The sequence below is a fragment of the Chelonoidis abingdonii genome, chromosome 14 (genome assembly GCF_003597395.2).
Source record: "Chelonoidis abingdonii isolate Lonesome George chromosome 14, CheloAbing_2.0, whole genome shotgun sequence".
Classification (NCBI taxonomy): domain Eukaryota; kingdom Metazoa; phylum Chordata; order Testudines; family Testudinidae; genus Chelonoidis; species Chelonoidis abingdonii.
Window position 1 is genome coordinate 14,805,374 of NC_133782.1, and position 15,778 is coordinate 14,821,151.

Sequence of the window (15,778 nt, forward strand, 5' to 3'; positions counted from 1 at the left end):
CCATTTTCTTGTGGAATTGTACCAGTAACTATGATCATTGCATACCTCATATTAAAAACAACCTAGAGTCTGTTCCTGTCATTGTAGCTATTGTTGTGACTTATTTTTTTCCTAGTTCATGAGTTGGGGGTGAGAGGGGTGAAGGGAAGAAGAATAATTTCTTCTTGTGAAACAAAGAACCTCTTCATTTGTCTAAATTAAACATTTAATGAAGCACTAAGATTCTAAGACCAGTTTTCCAACTTCTTTCTTTCCTCCTGAAAAACCTCGCAAGGCAACGAATAAAAAAAAAAAATTAGCAATAGTTAAAAACGGGATGTGTAAATCTAATGGGAAACAGTGTGCTTTTATGATGCATTTCCCCTTGAAATCTTGAAAATACACTGCTCCCTGTCTGTTCTTGGAAACCAAGGTATTTCTGAATTGCAAAAGACATTATAATGTGGTCAGAAATGACAAGGAGCCAAGATCCAATAGCCTCAAGTCATGGTCACCTTAATGAGAAAGAACTGATGTTAATGTCTAAACTTAAATGGAACTTTTAGGGCCCTCATTTGCGAAACATTTTACATACTATTTCTTTGAGAGTCTCTGCTGGAATTGAGAGAGCAGATTGCAACATTATAAAAGCCTGTTTAAAGGCCTAATCAGTCCCTAGTACCAGAAAAATAATATTCAATAATAAATGCAAAACAATCAAAAAATGTTTAAAGAGTGAAAGTAGCAACATAAATAAAATGCAATGATTATACCAATTTTAGAAAACAAGAATGTAGAGCTAACAGTACATAAATGCATAATCTGAACTTTCCCTAGATTCCAAGGGTAAATTCTACTTAAAGGCTATTGGCAGAATATGGCCCATAATTTGGACACCAACCCCCTCTTTTTTTGACTATGTTGTTTTATTTTGCAGCTAAACAGCCCAATTTTACAGTTTATAGAGACGCAGAACTCCCAGAGAAGCAAAATCACTAGTGAGAACTGCAGGACTGGGCCCACAGTCATGCAAATTCTTGTAATTAAACAGGTAATGAAAAATCACTGCTGTTGCACGAATGAAATGTATGGCTTCAACTGTGAGAGTAATGTGTTTCCAATTGACTCCAATATCTGACTCTGAGACAGATGAATATGTCTCTCTGCTTGCGTGAGCACACTCTGGAGGTAAAACTTTACAAACACCTTTAAATTTTGGAAAGAGCAAAGGGAAAACTAAGGGCTATTTTAATAAAAAATGCTGGTGGGCCCCTTTTTCTAAAGGAGTTTGGTTGAACGTGGCACTCGCATGTCTCAATATCTGCAGTACAATCTGATAGATATTAAATAGAGAGTACTTATTTGCATCATTTTACTTTGCTTCACTAATAATACATCATCCATTAGAACAACCAGGCCTCGTTCTGCCACTCCCCCCTGCTCCCAACTAGCCGACAAGATTTTTTTTTTTTTTTTTTTACATTTGAGCTCTTAAGGTCAGTATAATAGCTTAACACAATAGGTGTTTAGCATCTGGTTCCAACTGTAATTGATAGAGTATGGTTCCCTTCCCTTTGCTGCTGCTGCTGCTAAGTTGGGAACTGCAACCACAGCAACTGACAGCATTGAGGGGTAGGGTGCAGGGGTGGGGCGAGGAGTCTGCACTTGCTCTTTGGAGTGTTGTGCTCTTTGGATGTGAAGTAGAGCAGTGGAGGGGTGGGGGGCTGAGGGAAGAATCACAGCAACTCTATGGGGGTGAGCTGGCACCCCAGGGACTTGGTCTATGGAAGCAGTTATTTGAGATTGGTGCTGCTAATGGGAAACTGAGTCAGAAGGGAAACGCAATGGGAGGAAGTGGCAAAATCCTGCTGGTTTTAATTATATGGCCTTGAGATTACAAGGCATGGAAGAGTAGAACCAGTTAGGCAAAATAATTTTGTTTTAAATAAATATTTTTTAAAAAAAGTATTTTAAAAGCATAGATCCCAATTACTGATGGAATTGTCTTTTAGATTACGAAGGAGTGTCTGAACTCCTTGTCAGTTCTAATCTTTCTCTTGGGGGCCAATGAATTGTGTCCTGATATGGCAGATTAAAAATGAAATCAATGAACAACTGAAACAAATGAACTTTTGAGCCAGACTCATAGACTCGTGGACTTTAAGGCCAGAAGGGACCATCGTGATCATCTAGCACACTGCAGGCCAAAGAACCTCGCTCACTGACTCCTGTCTCATTCAGTCCTGGGTTTTAACATGGAGTGTGGGGATGTGAGGGAAGGAATCACTTAGCAGCTCAATTCCAAAACAGAGTTCAGATGGCAGCTAATTTGGTGGCTGGGTAGCTGAGGAAATACATATTCTGGAAATCATTTAATTAATCAGAATGGTAAAGCCTCCTCTTGTTTGTGAACATTTTTGCTTTTTTTGTCATCTGTCAGTGTCATAATGTGCAGAGTAACTGAAGGGCTCTTTCCAGGCATGAGATATTTAGAGGTTTTTGATGTGCACTTGCTTTTCTGGAAGATGTTAAAACAAAGCGACTCTGCCATTCCCACAGTTCCATTCAGTCTCATTTGCTTGGAACCTGCTTCTATTAGCTGCTTAATAAAGGATAAATGTAACATTAAAAATAAAACAACCCTGCTGGGTTACAGGTACGTATTTCTTGAGAATCAGATCTAACATGTTATCTAGTTTAACCCACTGAAGAGTGCAAGGTTTCCCCTGCTGAATACATTTCTGTTTAAATAACCTGTTCTATTAAGGTGCAAATTGCAACTTTTAAGTAATGATTGCTAACAGTCTTATGTTTATTGCCATACAAGGACTTTCATGAAAACAAAATCTGCATTATTCATCTCCAGCTTTGATAAACAAAATAAATGTGGCTGGGAGCTGTTTCTGCTGTACTTTTCAGGAGCTTTGGTTCTCAGATAGCCTTCAGAGCCAACAGAAAGAGAATAAAAGAAAGAATGACAACATTTCAGCACAAAAAGATGGTTAAGTCCAAATTCTTCTTCACTAGCACTGAGCAGCGAACTAGAAATTCATGATCACAAAATAAAATATGAACATTTAAAGAAGCTGCAGGGGGAAAGCAGAGTATAATCCAGTGAGAAATTGTGTTTGAAAGCTATTTCGTATCCATAGGAATAAAAACAGCATCAAAATGGTAGTTCTGGTTTGCTCCCACCCTTTTACCCCACTGTTGTCTACTGTCATTGGTGCAGAATCACTACCCAGGTTCTGCCCCAGAGGTGGCTACATTTCAGTGATAGGTGAAGTACATTCAAGGCCTGATTCTTCTCTTACTCATGAGAGTTCTAAACCATTGCAACTCCATTCAGGTCAGTAGAGTTATTAATGATTTACAGTGGTGTGAGAGGAGAATTGGGCCCATTATCTGTAACACCTTTTGGGATCTAACTGGGATAAAAAGTACAATACAAACATAATATATAATTGTAAATAAAAATATGACATAATATTGGGTAGTGGTATAAAGAAATTTAAACATCTGCTTTAAGAGAGATCCAACTCATAGTGAAAAAGAAGGATGCTTTTGAAAAAAGAATCAGCTATAGAAAGATCATAGTTCCTTTGTTGATGTGAAATAAAGTATTTTTAAAACCATAAATTGAGACCAAAAAGACCTAATAATCAAACATAAATAGTATCCCAGTTATCTAATTACAATAACTTGTTTCATTACAACACTGTAATATATTTCTTAGGAACACAGAGTTCAAAATTAATAATAGAAAAGGACAAAATTGCCATGTATATTTCTCTAGATAGATTTTTATCTAGCAGCAGGACTTCACTTCTGATTCACTTGCTTGTTCTCTCTAACCTTTACATTATTCATTAATCAAACTAGAAACCTGCTTTCAAAGTCAGTGCATGGTAGTAATTATTTACAGTTGTGCATAGTATTTAATTTTAAGCAATGACAAAAGCAGACATGTCCAGAATCATAAGGCTTATCATTTTTCTTCCCTGGGAGATTAACTACCTAAAGAAACTAGAAGTTGCAAACTTTTCTTCAACATCTCTACCACTACCAAGACAAAATAAGTGCAGCCAATGCCCTTGAACTTGTGGAAGGTACAAAAGATAAAATGTGAAAATTAAAAAATATACATTGTTTTAAATCCTTCAAATCAGAGACGTAAAAAAGGAACATTGGCATCTGCCTTGATGAGCGATTTGTTTTCTGTTGCACATCCTGTCTAGTGTCACTTTGTTTGTTTTACCAGACGAAACAGAACCTCAATTTCATGAAAATGAAAGTTAGTTTTGAGAACTATACACAACAGGCAAGTGTGCTCTTCGAAATCACACATACACACACACGCGCGCATTCAAAGCAGGAGAACTATCGTAAGTATAAAAACCTGCCATGTTGGGTGCAACTGGATTATTGTTAAATGTCCAGTATTTTGCACATCTGAAACAACATTGATCTGAGGACAAACATAATCAAAGAAGTGCAACTCTGAGAACCAGTGCACTTTTTGCAATAAGATTACTGAATGAGACATGCCCCAGTTATTATGATAATTAAAATTACTGCCTTGTTATTAAGAGCCTTTACAAGAATAATAATAAACAAAATAATAGTAATGAAGTTATTTTCAGGGTAACAGCATATCTTGCTGGGTCTCCACCAGGGAAATCTTGGTAGATGACAACATGGACATTATCTATAATGATTTACTTACTCTAAAGTGTCTGTTTCCATAAACCAACAAAGCTACCTCTCCCCCAACATGCTTGTATTGTACACTTAATCTGACCTGAAATTCTACTTTGAACACAAAATGAAATGAAGACCCACAACACTAACAAAAGAAAAAGGAAACAATTCTAACATTGAGATCATCGGCATATGTGTGTGTGGGGGGGGGGGGGGGGAATGATGGGAGGAAGCTATCCTACAAGTTAAAAATGTAATGCCTCATCCAGTGCTAGATGCTTTCTTTGTGAATATAAACAAGAATAATGAATGGGCACAAAAAGTTCTTTTTAATAGATATGTTCCTGTATTAACTACCTTTTTGTAGTTAAAGGGGATCTCTCCTTGTCAAGTAAATATACTGACCTTCTGCTTAGGTGCATGGGTATGCCCAGAAGACTTTGCCTAAATACTAGTGTCCTAAATCGGTGTAAATGAAGCAGAAGGTAAGATCTGTGATGAGTTTATACAAGTTTCCTATGTCCCAGGAGTCCAAAATTAATATTTACCTTTAAATAAGCCCCAAATGCTACTTTTCAAAGTTTATTCAAGTGTGTCACTAAACTTGCCCATACATTTTGTCTTTAGATATAATAATATACTAAGTCTAGGGGTATTCAAAGTGTGAGTGTGTGGAGGGGAGAATTAGCTGACGATCCCTAACTCATAAACAAAACAAAACTTAGCTTTCCTTTAAAGCACTAATCCAGCTAAAGAGGGGACATACACACACAGAAACATTAAAAATCAAACAAGATAATAATTGTGCATTTCTGGCTAAGAGAATCTAGAGGGCAAGACTTACGTCACTGGCACTTGGGTTACCATGGTGAGTGATTTATTGATATGTATCAAGAATGAATAGATCAAAGGCAGCAAGATGACAGGTGATCAATCAAATGTCAAATCAAAGCTGGCAATCAACTGGAAAGCTGATTTTTCAGTGGGTGGGTCTGGCAGAAGAAAAATGAACTTCCATATTGCACTTCCCAGAAACAAAGCGCCGGAACACAATTTAAATAATATAAAGCAATTAAGCAGCCTAAAAGAAAACTCTTTGAAGCGATTTACCGTACTGGCCCATTGGTCTGTTTCTTTTTCCTGACTTGAAAAATTAAAAAACAACAACAACAAATCTCTCCACAAATAACAGAACCAAAACACTTCCAAAGTTGCAAACTATTTTCCTCTTTACAAAATATTTGCAAACCCCACTTGGCATTTGTGAATGTGTAACCTCGGGGGCAACACAAAAGAGGAATTTGATTTGAAAATGTGGATTGTCTTCTAACAGTCAGAATGTTTAATTTTATTTCCTGTTGCAGTTTTCACCACCGATGATCAAAGGCTGAACTTCACCACCGGGTTCATCAACAGAGACAGTCCCTGTACTATTTCAGGCGCGCGCGCGCGCACACACACACACACAAGTCCAGAATTGCACCAGAACCAAGGCGAAAGACAATATTTTAAAAATACCGAACCACTTTATGGAACGTGCATTTAAAAACAAAACTACCATCAAAAAAAAAAAGGCGACTAAGGAAGCAATGCAAGAACCATCAAAGGAGGGGGCGACTGGGGAGGAGGGAGAAGGGAAATCGAGTGGAAGAAAGTTGGGGTGGGGGGAAGTTTAACAAGGAAAGGATTACAGCTAAAGAACACGAGTTGGAGTGGAGAAGAGAGAAAAAGAAGAGGGTTCAATAGACACAGGCGGGTGGAGGGGAACCTCACACGGATCGTCAGTTTCAGAGTAAAGCTCTTCCTGGCAATAAGGAAAGAAACTGATTCAATATTGTTAGAGTTACGAAGCGGGGAAGGCGGGGGGCAGATCCAGCTCAGAAAATCAGGGGTGACCCTAAATGATAATAATAAAAAAGAGGAGATTAGGATTCAAAGAACTGAAGAGACACAGAGGCTGTGTAAGTGGATGGTTTCTCCTTACCTGCAGCCCGCTTGGGTGCCTGCTGTTTCCTCCTTGGCATCGCTCTACTTTCTCCAATCTCACTTCTGTCCCCAGATCCAAGAACCCTGGGAGGCTCGTGTGTCTTGTTTCTCTGGCTTTCTCTGGCTCTCTCTCAGCTGGTTCCCCCAACACCCCCTTCGGCCAAGCCTCCCTCCCCCCCCTTTTGCACTTAACTGATAGGAACCCGTTTGGTTTTTATTTTATTTTACAGAGATCTAGGTTAGTATTTAACTGTTGCAACACTTGCTTTGCTTTGAGTCAAACATCCAAGATCAGGAGCAAATGAAAGAAACCCACAGTGCCAGAAAATAGTAATAAATAAATAACAAAATAGACATGTATATTTTAAAAAGGCAGCTCTGGAAAGATTGTGGGGCTTGCTGCTTCCTCCCTTTCCTCTCCTTTCCTCCTCCTCCTGGTAGATCTGTATGGCGGATTGGTGTGTGTGTGTGTGTGTGTGCAGAAAGCTGCAGGTTTGTTGCTGTCAGATGCCAGGCTGTGAGTGATATGGAAGAGGACAGAGAGGCTTTGGATGGAAGGAAATCTGGTATTCACACACATACACACACACACACATACACAGGCAGGGCGAGGCGATGCCAGCAAACATCGATCCACTGAGCAAACTGAACATTAACAAACTCCTCCTCCGCGACCTGATGACAGGATGAAATTTACTCCAAGCAGACAGAAGGCAGTCAGTTTATTAAAGAGACAGGGCTTGCTGATCCCAAGCAAAAAAGAAACTTATGCACAGAGACACCGACAAACCCAGCCCCTGGAGCTCCTGAGTGCCAGCCTACCTGTACCCACCTCCCCTAAAGTTTTCCACACTTGTTCATGCCCAAGTAAGTTTCTGATCGGTGAAGTTTCTGACCCCGGCTCGTTTCTGATCAGGGCACTTTCAGAGGCTTCCTGCTTTTCTGTAGTCTTGTAGTAAATCTCTCCTTTTGATTATTTGGAAGCTCTGTCATTTCCTCTTTAACCTTCCCCCCCTTTTTAGGAAGGAGGACACATGATAAAGTTCTCTCTTTATTCCCACTTTTGAAACTACGTTGCTGACAAGTTCCCACTGATAACTGACTTGCTAAAGTGGTAGGTGCAGGCTACAGCTGTAACAAACTCTGTGAAGCTTTGTTCCTTTTCTCTGCCCCCAGCCCACCCTCTCCATCTGGAAAGTCTTTTGTGTGAAGAAAACTGTGTAAAAAGTAAACTGTGTCACACATTGGTATATCGGCAATTAGATTAATGGGGAACTCCTGGCATTAGAAGAAGAACCAGCCTGGGACCTTTAGAAGAGGTGACATTTAGCTACATTGGGAAAATGACATAAGAATAAAGTATTAAAGAAAATATTATGCAGCATTTTCCAGCATCCTGCACCTTTAAGTAGTCGTTTACACCAGTGGTTCTCAACCAAAGGTACATGTACCACTGGGGGTACACAGAGGTCTTCCTGGGGGTACATCAACTCATCTAGATATTTGCCTAGCTTTACAACAGGCTACATAAAAAGCACTAGCAAAGTCAGCACAAACTAAAATTTCATACAGCGCTTTGCCGCTCGCCGGTCCTGCGGCTCCAGTGGACCTCCTGCAGGCGTGCCTGCGGATGCTCCACTGGAGCCGTGGGACCAGCGGACCCTCCGCAGGCACACCTGTGGGAGGTCCACTGGAGCCGCCTGCTGCCCTCCTGGCAAGCGGCAGAGCGCTCCCCGCGGCATGCCGCCCCAAGCACGTGCTTGGCGCGTTGGGGCCTGGAGCCAGACCTGTACAGATAAAATGAGAAAGTGAGCAATTCCAGTAATAATGTGCTGTGACACTTCTATATTTTTATGTCTGATTTTGTAAGCAACTAGTTTTTAAGTGAGGTGAAACTTGGGGTACACAAGACAAATCAGAATCCTGAAAGGAGGACAGAAGTCTAGCAAGGTCGAAAAACACTGGCCTAAACTAGTGTAAAGTGTGTGTAAAACTCCACCCAGATCAGTGTGGTAGTGGGGGTGTACCAAGTCAGAATATTAGGTGAGTATGCTCCCGGAACACAAGAATGGGTGTAAATGCCTACACAAGATGCAAGACAGTGAAGAATTAAGGCGTCTTACATTAGTTTCCAATGACTCTTTTAAAGCTAACAAGCGCAACAGTAACAATAATAATTAGAAACAGGCCCAGGACTCATTGTTCAGATTCAGATATAAACTTTCCAAAAGTTCAGGAATGGTCCAGGGATTTATTTTGAGTCCATTTCTAATAATAATAATAATTAATAAAAATAACAAGTACGTACCAAGAAAAGCCGTGATCCTAAAAACCGAGTTCCTATTTTTCTGTAGTACTGGATGGCGCAGCACTATTCTAATTCGCTCTCTTTATTCTGGGTTTGTGGATCCTGTAATCTTTCCCCACCCAACATTCCCCTCCCCGCCCCGCCATCCTCACAATTTGTGTGTATATCACTGCCTGCTCTTGTTAGACAACTTCCAAACCATGGTCAGGGTGGGGAGTGAAGGGCACTGAAGAATTTCAAACAATGAATTGATACATGAAAGCATGTCTGGTTTATTCATGTCACATTGTCTCTTTTATAATAGCCACTGTTAACACCATGCAGTCTTTAAAAATGGTTTAGGACACAGAGGATAGATTCTTATTCTTTTAACAGTAATTCTTATAAGTGGATTTCACTGTAGTTTAATACCTATATTTTATCATGGGGCATATCAATAATAGGGGTTTTGTTGTTTGTATTTTTGCCTTGATTTCTATATGCTCCAACACGGATCATTAATATCCCACAAAAACTAATCTCTTACTTTAGGATCCTTTAAGCTGCATTACCATTGGTTGCTCAGTTATAGCTAATTTTCAGTGGACACTGGAAATGCCAGCCCTGCTGTTCAGGAAGGTAATGAGTTTCCTAAAGGAAAGCCCTGAAACAACCTTCGTAGTTAGTGACCAAATATGATTTTATGTATATGAAAATGTCCCCTTAATTTCATTTGCCACGTCCCCCTTAATGCTCTGGAAAGCTTTTTATTAGCAGTTTAAAATATTTGTGTTACAAATAAATGTATAGTTTAAACAATGAACAAACTTAGAGCTACTGTAATGTGCTAATTTTTCTGCTTCCCTATAGAACAACTCTTTCATAACTGAAATGCTGGGAAAGCAGCACTCATGCCCCATGGCCAGTCAGTCAAAATATTACTTACCTCTAAAATAATGGGCCTGATTTTCCAGGCTGCCTTATATCTTGCCTAGCCACTTACATCTGTGCTCAGTCAGTGCACTATGCTGTCATATGTGTGAATGGCTTGGGCGAGTCTGCATTCACTTTGCACCCGTGTAAATGCAGGATGGAGAATCCAACATGCAGCTATAGTTTTATTATCCCTTTATATTACGCATAGGCTGAGGCATTGAAAGTTATTCTACTGGTTCGAGCAGTGGAATATGGCTCAGGGAACTAGGATTCTGTTTTCACCATTTGTGCCCTTGAGTACTTAAAGTTTTGTGCCTCAGTTCCACATCTGTGAGTTCTTATCACCCCTTTCTAGCCTCGTCTTCTCCTAGTCATGCATCTGAGATGAAAGATATTACGTATCTGATCATTTTGCTTACTTCTCCTGTGTCTCTTTAAAGGAATATTGTCTTAAAGCTTTTTAACAGCAAGTCATTGTTTACTGCCTATTTTGTCATTTCTTTACATTTTGATTAGCAATATTTGAGGGAAGAATCCACTCTGTTTTGAATTTCTCTCTACCCAGGGTCCACTGCTTATGTAGTAGTTTAAAGGCACAAACACGAGGTTTAACCAGAGCAATAATTTGCTGTAGTTTTGGAACAGCAAGTAGAGGCTATTCTCCACAGGCAATGGCTTACATCCAAGTACTGCAAACTGGGTATGGTATTTGCATCTGCAGTGACTTTTTAGGTCACAATATGTAAGATGAGAAAGTCACTGTTTTAAATGGTTACTCCCTAGGGAAAGGGAAATTGAGAAGATGGACTTCTGAGCACAGGACTAGTGAGATGGCACCTTATCCTCAGTGATAAATGGGAGCATTAACAAGGCTTGGTTGAGAGGAAACCTACAGATTTATGGCTTCCTGTCTCCACCGGCAGATGTCATTATGGCTGACAGAACAGAATGCCTTTCAAGAGGGAACTGGGGTGGGACTATGAAGAAGAGGAAAAAAGCAAGCAAAATCTGGTGTCCATTTTTATACACTGGTCAGAATCCATTTATAATTTTGAATAGACCTGACACTGCATAGCATCTGTGGACTCACTCCTTCTGTTGTTTATAACTAAGTTGGAGAAGGTCATTTAGCATCTCTTTCAGCACAGAAAGAAACCATAATATTTGCTAAAAGCATTTTTGCACACTTAGCAATGAAAATTAGGAGAATAAAATGAACAGATAGCACCGGATGCTATCTTGGCTTATCTGATGGAATAGTTTTAATGGGTGTTTAATGTTTACCTTGGAAATGTGGCAATTGATTCTGAAGCACTATTGAATTTTATCTATTTTTATTACATTACAGAATAATATTTCTCTTTCCTATACTGGCAAAATGTTATGACCAGTTATGGCAGTAGCAGTTATGCATGCTCAAAGAAAAATAATCAAATTTCATGCTTCAGGGCATAACATGAATCCCTAAAGGGGTCAGGAAGAATTTTTCTTTCCTAACTTATGGTGATATACAACCAACTGGATCTATTATTGGAGGTTTCCCCCTTCTTTTGTTGCATACAGCTTTGACAGAAGAGTAGTCTGTTCTGGGATGGCAAATTCTATGTTCCTAAGATGTCCTTCTGTTGTACTGAGATTTTGGCCTGATTTCTCAAAAGAATGCACACAACTGCACAACTCATCTGTGCATAATAGTGGTAATTGTGCATGGAAAGACCAGATACAGGTCTACATGGGTCATTTTCAGATGCAAAAGAAAAGCTACACTGTGGCACCCTTGCTCATCTGAGATAGTAGCTTATATCATATGTACTCACACTGATGTCAGTGGGAATACATAATAAGTAGCACCTTACTCTTTGTGAGTAAGGGTATCACAATCTGGTCCTATCACAGTGCTGGGTGCAATGGTGGTAACTACATATACATTTTTCCAGTCTGGAAGGCTTCTATACACACTTACATAACCCATCCTGACTGACCTTCACTCAGTTCCTGAAGGCCCACGTACGACTGACTCCTGGCTGATGGACACAGGTGGAGTGATTGTGACTCCACGGACACCACACAATGAGGGGAGCATTTCAGTTGGACTCAAAGAAATGTCACTAGATCTTTGCTTACATGCATCCCATAGTCCAGAAGACACATTTAAGGGAAGCAGATGGACAGTTGCCTCTATTCCTACCCTAGGCTGGAATAGCAGCCTTGGTGGTAAATTGCATTCCCTTCCTTCCAGGTAGTTGCCTGCATAAAGCTCAATTGCACCAGCATTGTGTGGGGACAGGCGACTTTCACTCTATGGGATGAGATCCTGATGCTGCTAATAATTTATGCCTATGGTAACAGCAGGCAGCATTTCCAAAGCCCTTTGCCACCTAATCTTTACCTGAAGGATTTGCCCTTTGGTTGCAAAGAAGGCATTTCAGTTTGAACTTTAATCTAACTGCAAAAGGAATCTTTTTCATGTCCAAGTAATGGAATTTAAAACAATGATTAGTACGGCTCTAGCTGCAGCTACCTCCTTCAGCCCTTGCATCTGTGGTTTATCTTTCATTACAATATCATCAGCTAAAGTATCACTCAGGACCATACATAAGGGTCACCATGTATTTTTTTTTACTATCACACACCTTTTACTGCATTTATAATTCAGCCTCAAAAATGTGCTCCAAGCTGAAACTTGATTTGGAATAACTCAATTTAGGGGTAAGATTTTGCTTGTTTTAAATTGCACAAATATCTTTTAAAAACATGTCAGAAATAGAGAGATAAGGTGGGTAAGGTAATATCTGTTACTGGCCCAACAAGCTTTCAAGCTTACACAGAGTTCTTCTTCAGGATCTATGTGAGCTTGAAAGTTTGTCTGTCTTCTGTTGGACTGAAGTTGGTCCAATAAAAGATATTACCTCACCCATCTTATCTCTCCAAAGTCCTGGGACTAACACAGCTACAACAACACTGCAGACAACTTCTGAAATAAGCATTGCCACATTTTAACAACATCTCTCAATCATATTGACATATCCTGTATTAATTGGTCTGATCTCTTTTTTCTAGGTCTGAAGTACAGCCTGCTCTAAAACCACCTGATATTTTGATTCAGTGAACTTTGGATCAAGCCCTTGTACTACATGCTCATTAGGGTAAAGACGTCATCTCATTTGTCAGCAAAATGCCAAGAACATTGTTGGTATCGTCTAAATAATAACGATTAATTAAAACTGCTAAATGGTTCCCCTCCCACTTAAATGTGTTTTGCTGAAAACAATTAATTTTTCATTTTCATCAAAAAACTGAAAACTGTATTTTTTGGGGAGGTTTTGACAAAAACAAAAAAAAATAACTGAAAAAGTATATGTCTTTCATAATTTTCTGTTTCAAGAAAAAAAGTCATTTTCCATTAAAAACAACAACTTTTTGATGGAATATTTTTGATCACCTCTATGTTTAGCGTATTAATAAGAGCAATATCAATATCAGTTGATTATCAGCAACATTACAGGAGCTGCTGAAAACCCACCCTCCAATCCCCTAACCAGTAAGTGGTTTGATGATGACACATGTTTCTTCACCAATAACACCAGAAAGCATCACAGCACACAATATTTAGAGGGTCTAAATGAAAGTTTCTGAAGAAAGGGAATTCCAAGATGACTGTGCCAGTGAATCTCTCACACCATCCTAAACTTATTCTGTTGTTCCTACTTTAGCTACAGTACATAACACTAACCCACCATTTGGAAACTCTCTGTGATGCCTACAGCAGGTGTAAAAAAGCGCACAAAGGAACTAATCAACCACAGCCAGAAGGGGTTGGTGAGAACCTGAAGCAAACAAATGCTACTGGTGATGGTAACCTTGTGCTTGAAGGCCCATCTACAGAAGGCTCCATACCTGTGATTTGTCCATGCTCATAGTGCCTCTGAGACATATGTTTGCCTGGACCAGTCTGAGGTCCACAGGCTGTGAGTACCTTGAGCCAGACTGATCTCTGGTGCAACTCCATTGATGTGACTAGAGTTAAACCAAGGATGAATCTGGCCTTTTGTTCCTAAAAGTCATATTTAGTGAGAGAATCCTGTGTCCCTAAGCTGTCCACAGTCCTGCTTGTGAGCCTGTCCATAGCCAGAGGAGTGAGGTTGCATCTCCTCAGAAAGGCAACAAAGGAGAAAAAAAGAAACAGTTTTCCCACAGAGAGCACGACACTTACTCTCTTACAGAGGCCAAACAGCTGGATGCACTGAATAGCCACATGGGAGCGGAAGATGTGAGGCCACTTACAAGGACCAGTAATTGTGTTACTAGGGACTCCTTGCTAATGTATTTTTCCCATTCGATCAAAGATTGAAAGGGCCATCCAAAAAAGAGAAAGCCAATAAACTGGGAAAATATATTATGGAGTTGATGAAACCAGATAAACATCTGCAAGAGACTTTGAACTGGGTGGAATAAATGTCACCCAGCTGCTAGTCCTGAACATAATGCAGAGCTAAGGTATAGATTTTCAGGGCAGAAATTACTTATAAAAATAGCTCTAACACTGCTGATGTGGAAAAGTAAGAAAATCCTCCTAGCTATCTGAGTAATTTAACTATAAAGCACAGAATCACCATGATATTGGGATATATACTATCCATTACAGCGTAAATGAATTCTTCTCGTGCAGGGTAAGCCTCTTCTTTCTTTTATTGCTATTATTATTTATTATTACTATTATTTATAGTTAGAGTAGAGAATTATACTGGCTATTGGAATTATTTATATGTGAGAGGTTTTTGGCTAAAATTATGTTGTTACTCCTAATGCATTTAATATCCTATGATAATGGTTGTGAGAAAGATGAGCTGCTAAATACTCTAAGAATCTGAAATTTGCAACTTTGCCACACCATGTCACCCACTGAGCCACGGAATTTTTTGTTTTTTGATATGTCAAGAAAAGATATATGGACAAGTACAGTTTACACATACAAAGCACATTAGGTAAGTAAACAACACAGAGAAATCTTATCTGAAATACTAATGCCCTCAAAAGGAACAAAACATTTAATGTGATTTTAATTGAAATGTAACTTTTTTGAAAATCTATTATTGTAGCAAGAGACAAAGTCTGTTTTAAATAAGGGAATAGCAATAATCTCTTTTTAGACATTCTTCTCTAGTAAGAAATTTCAGGGACATTTCGGGGAGAGGTGGAATGGACAAGGACCACTTTCTCTGAAGGAAATGTTTTCATTCTATGGCAGAACAAACCTTTGGCAAAATTCTGCCCCTGGATAACACCACTGAATTCAATAGAAACAACTGCACTTCTAGATCTCCTTTCAGAGGCTCACAGATTAAGAGGCCAGAAGAGATGATTGTGATCATCTAGTCTGACTTCCTGTATAATGCAGGCCACTGGACTTCCCTGAATTAATTCTTGTTTTCATCCAAATATCTGATATCCTAGTAAATTAAACCTTGCAATACTGCTGTGATGGAATTTTATAAATTTTATAAAAGGGCAAATTCAAGTACAGTGGGTAACAGACTGGCCAAAAGATTGCTGACTAGCAATTAGCAAGCAGTAGAGCATGAATATAAATCCTGACTCCCAGTTCTCTGACCCAATCATCATCCATTTTACCTCCCACAGAAAAGCCAGGATCAAATCTCCATTACAAATGGACACCTGACAAGTAATACCTTAGGCCCAGATCTTCAGAGGTAGACTTCCAATGTCCATTGATTTCAATAGACGTTAGGAGCCTCAATACCTTTGATAATCTGGGCCTACGTGTGCATGGGTAGTCCAAGTGGCCTTTAACTCCAAGGAATCACGAAAGTCAGAGCCTTTGCTGGTGTAAATTTTTGTAGCTCTATGGACTTCAATGATGATACACTG

The 15,778-nt window shown here is 39.4% G+C and overlaps 1 protein-coding gene across 1 annotated transcript in view; it reads right to left on the reverse strand.

Moving 5' to 3' along the window:
• Positions 1-6,805, reverse strand: part of TSHZ2 (teashirt zinc finger homeobox 2) — a 268,268-nt gene extending 261,463 nt beyond the window's left edge. The window contains exon 1 of the mRNA XM_032774703.2: positions 6,665-6,805. Within this exon, the coding sequence (XP_032630594.1) occupies positions 6,665-6,704 (40 nt within the window). The 5' untranslated portion in view covers positions 6,705-6,805. The remainder of the gene's footprint in view (positions 1-6,664) is intronic.
• Positions 6,806-15,778: the final 8,973 nt, after the last annotated feature.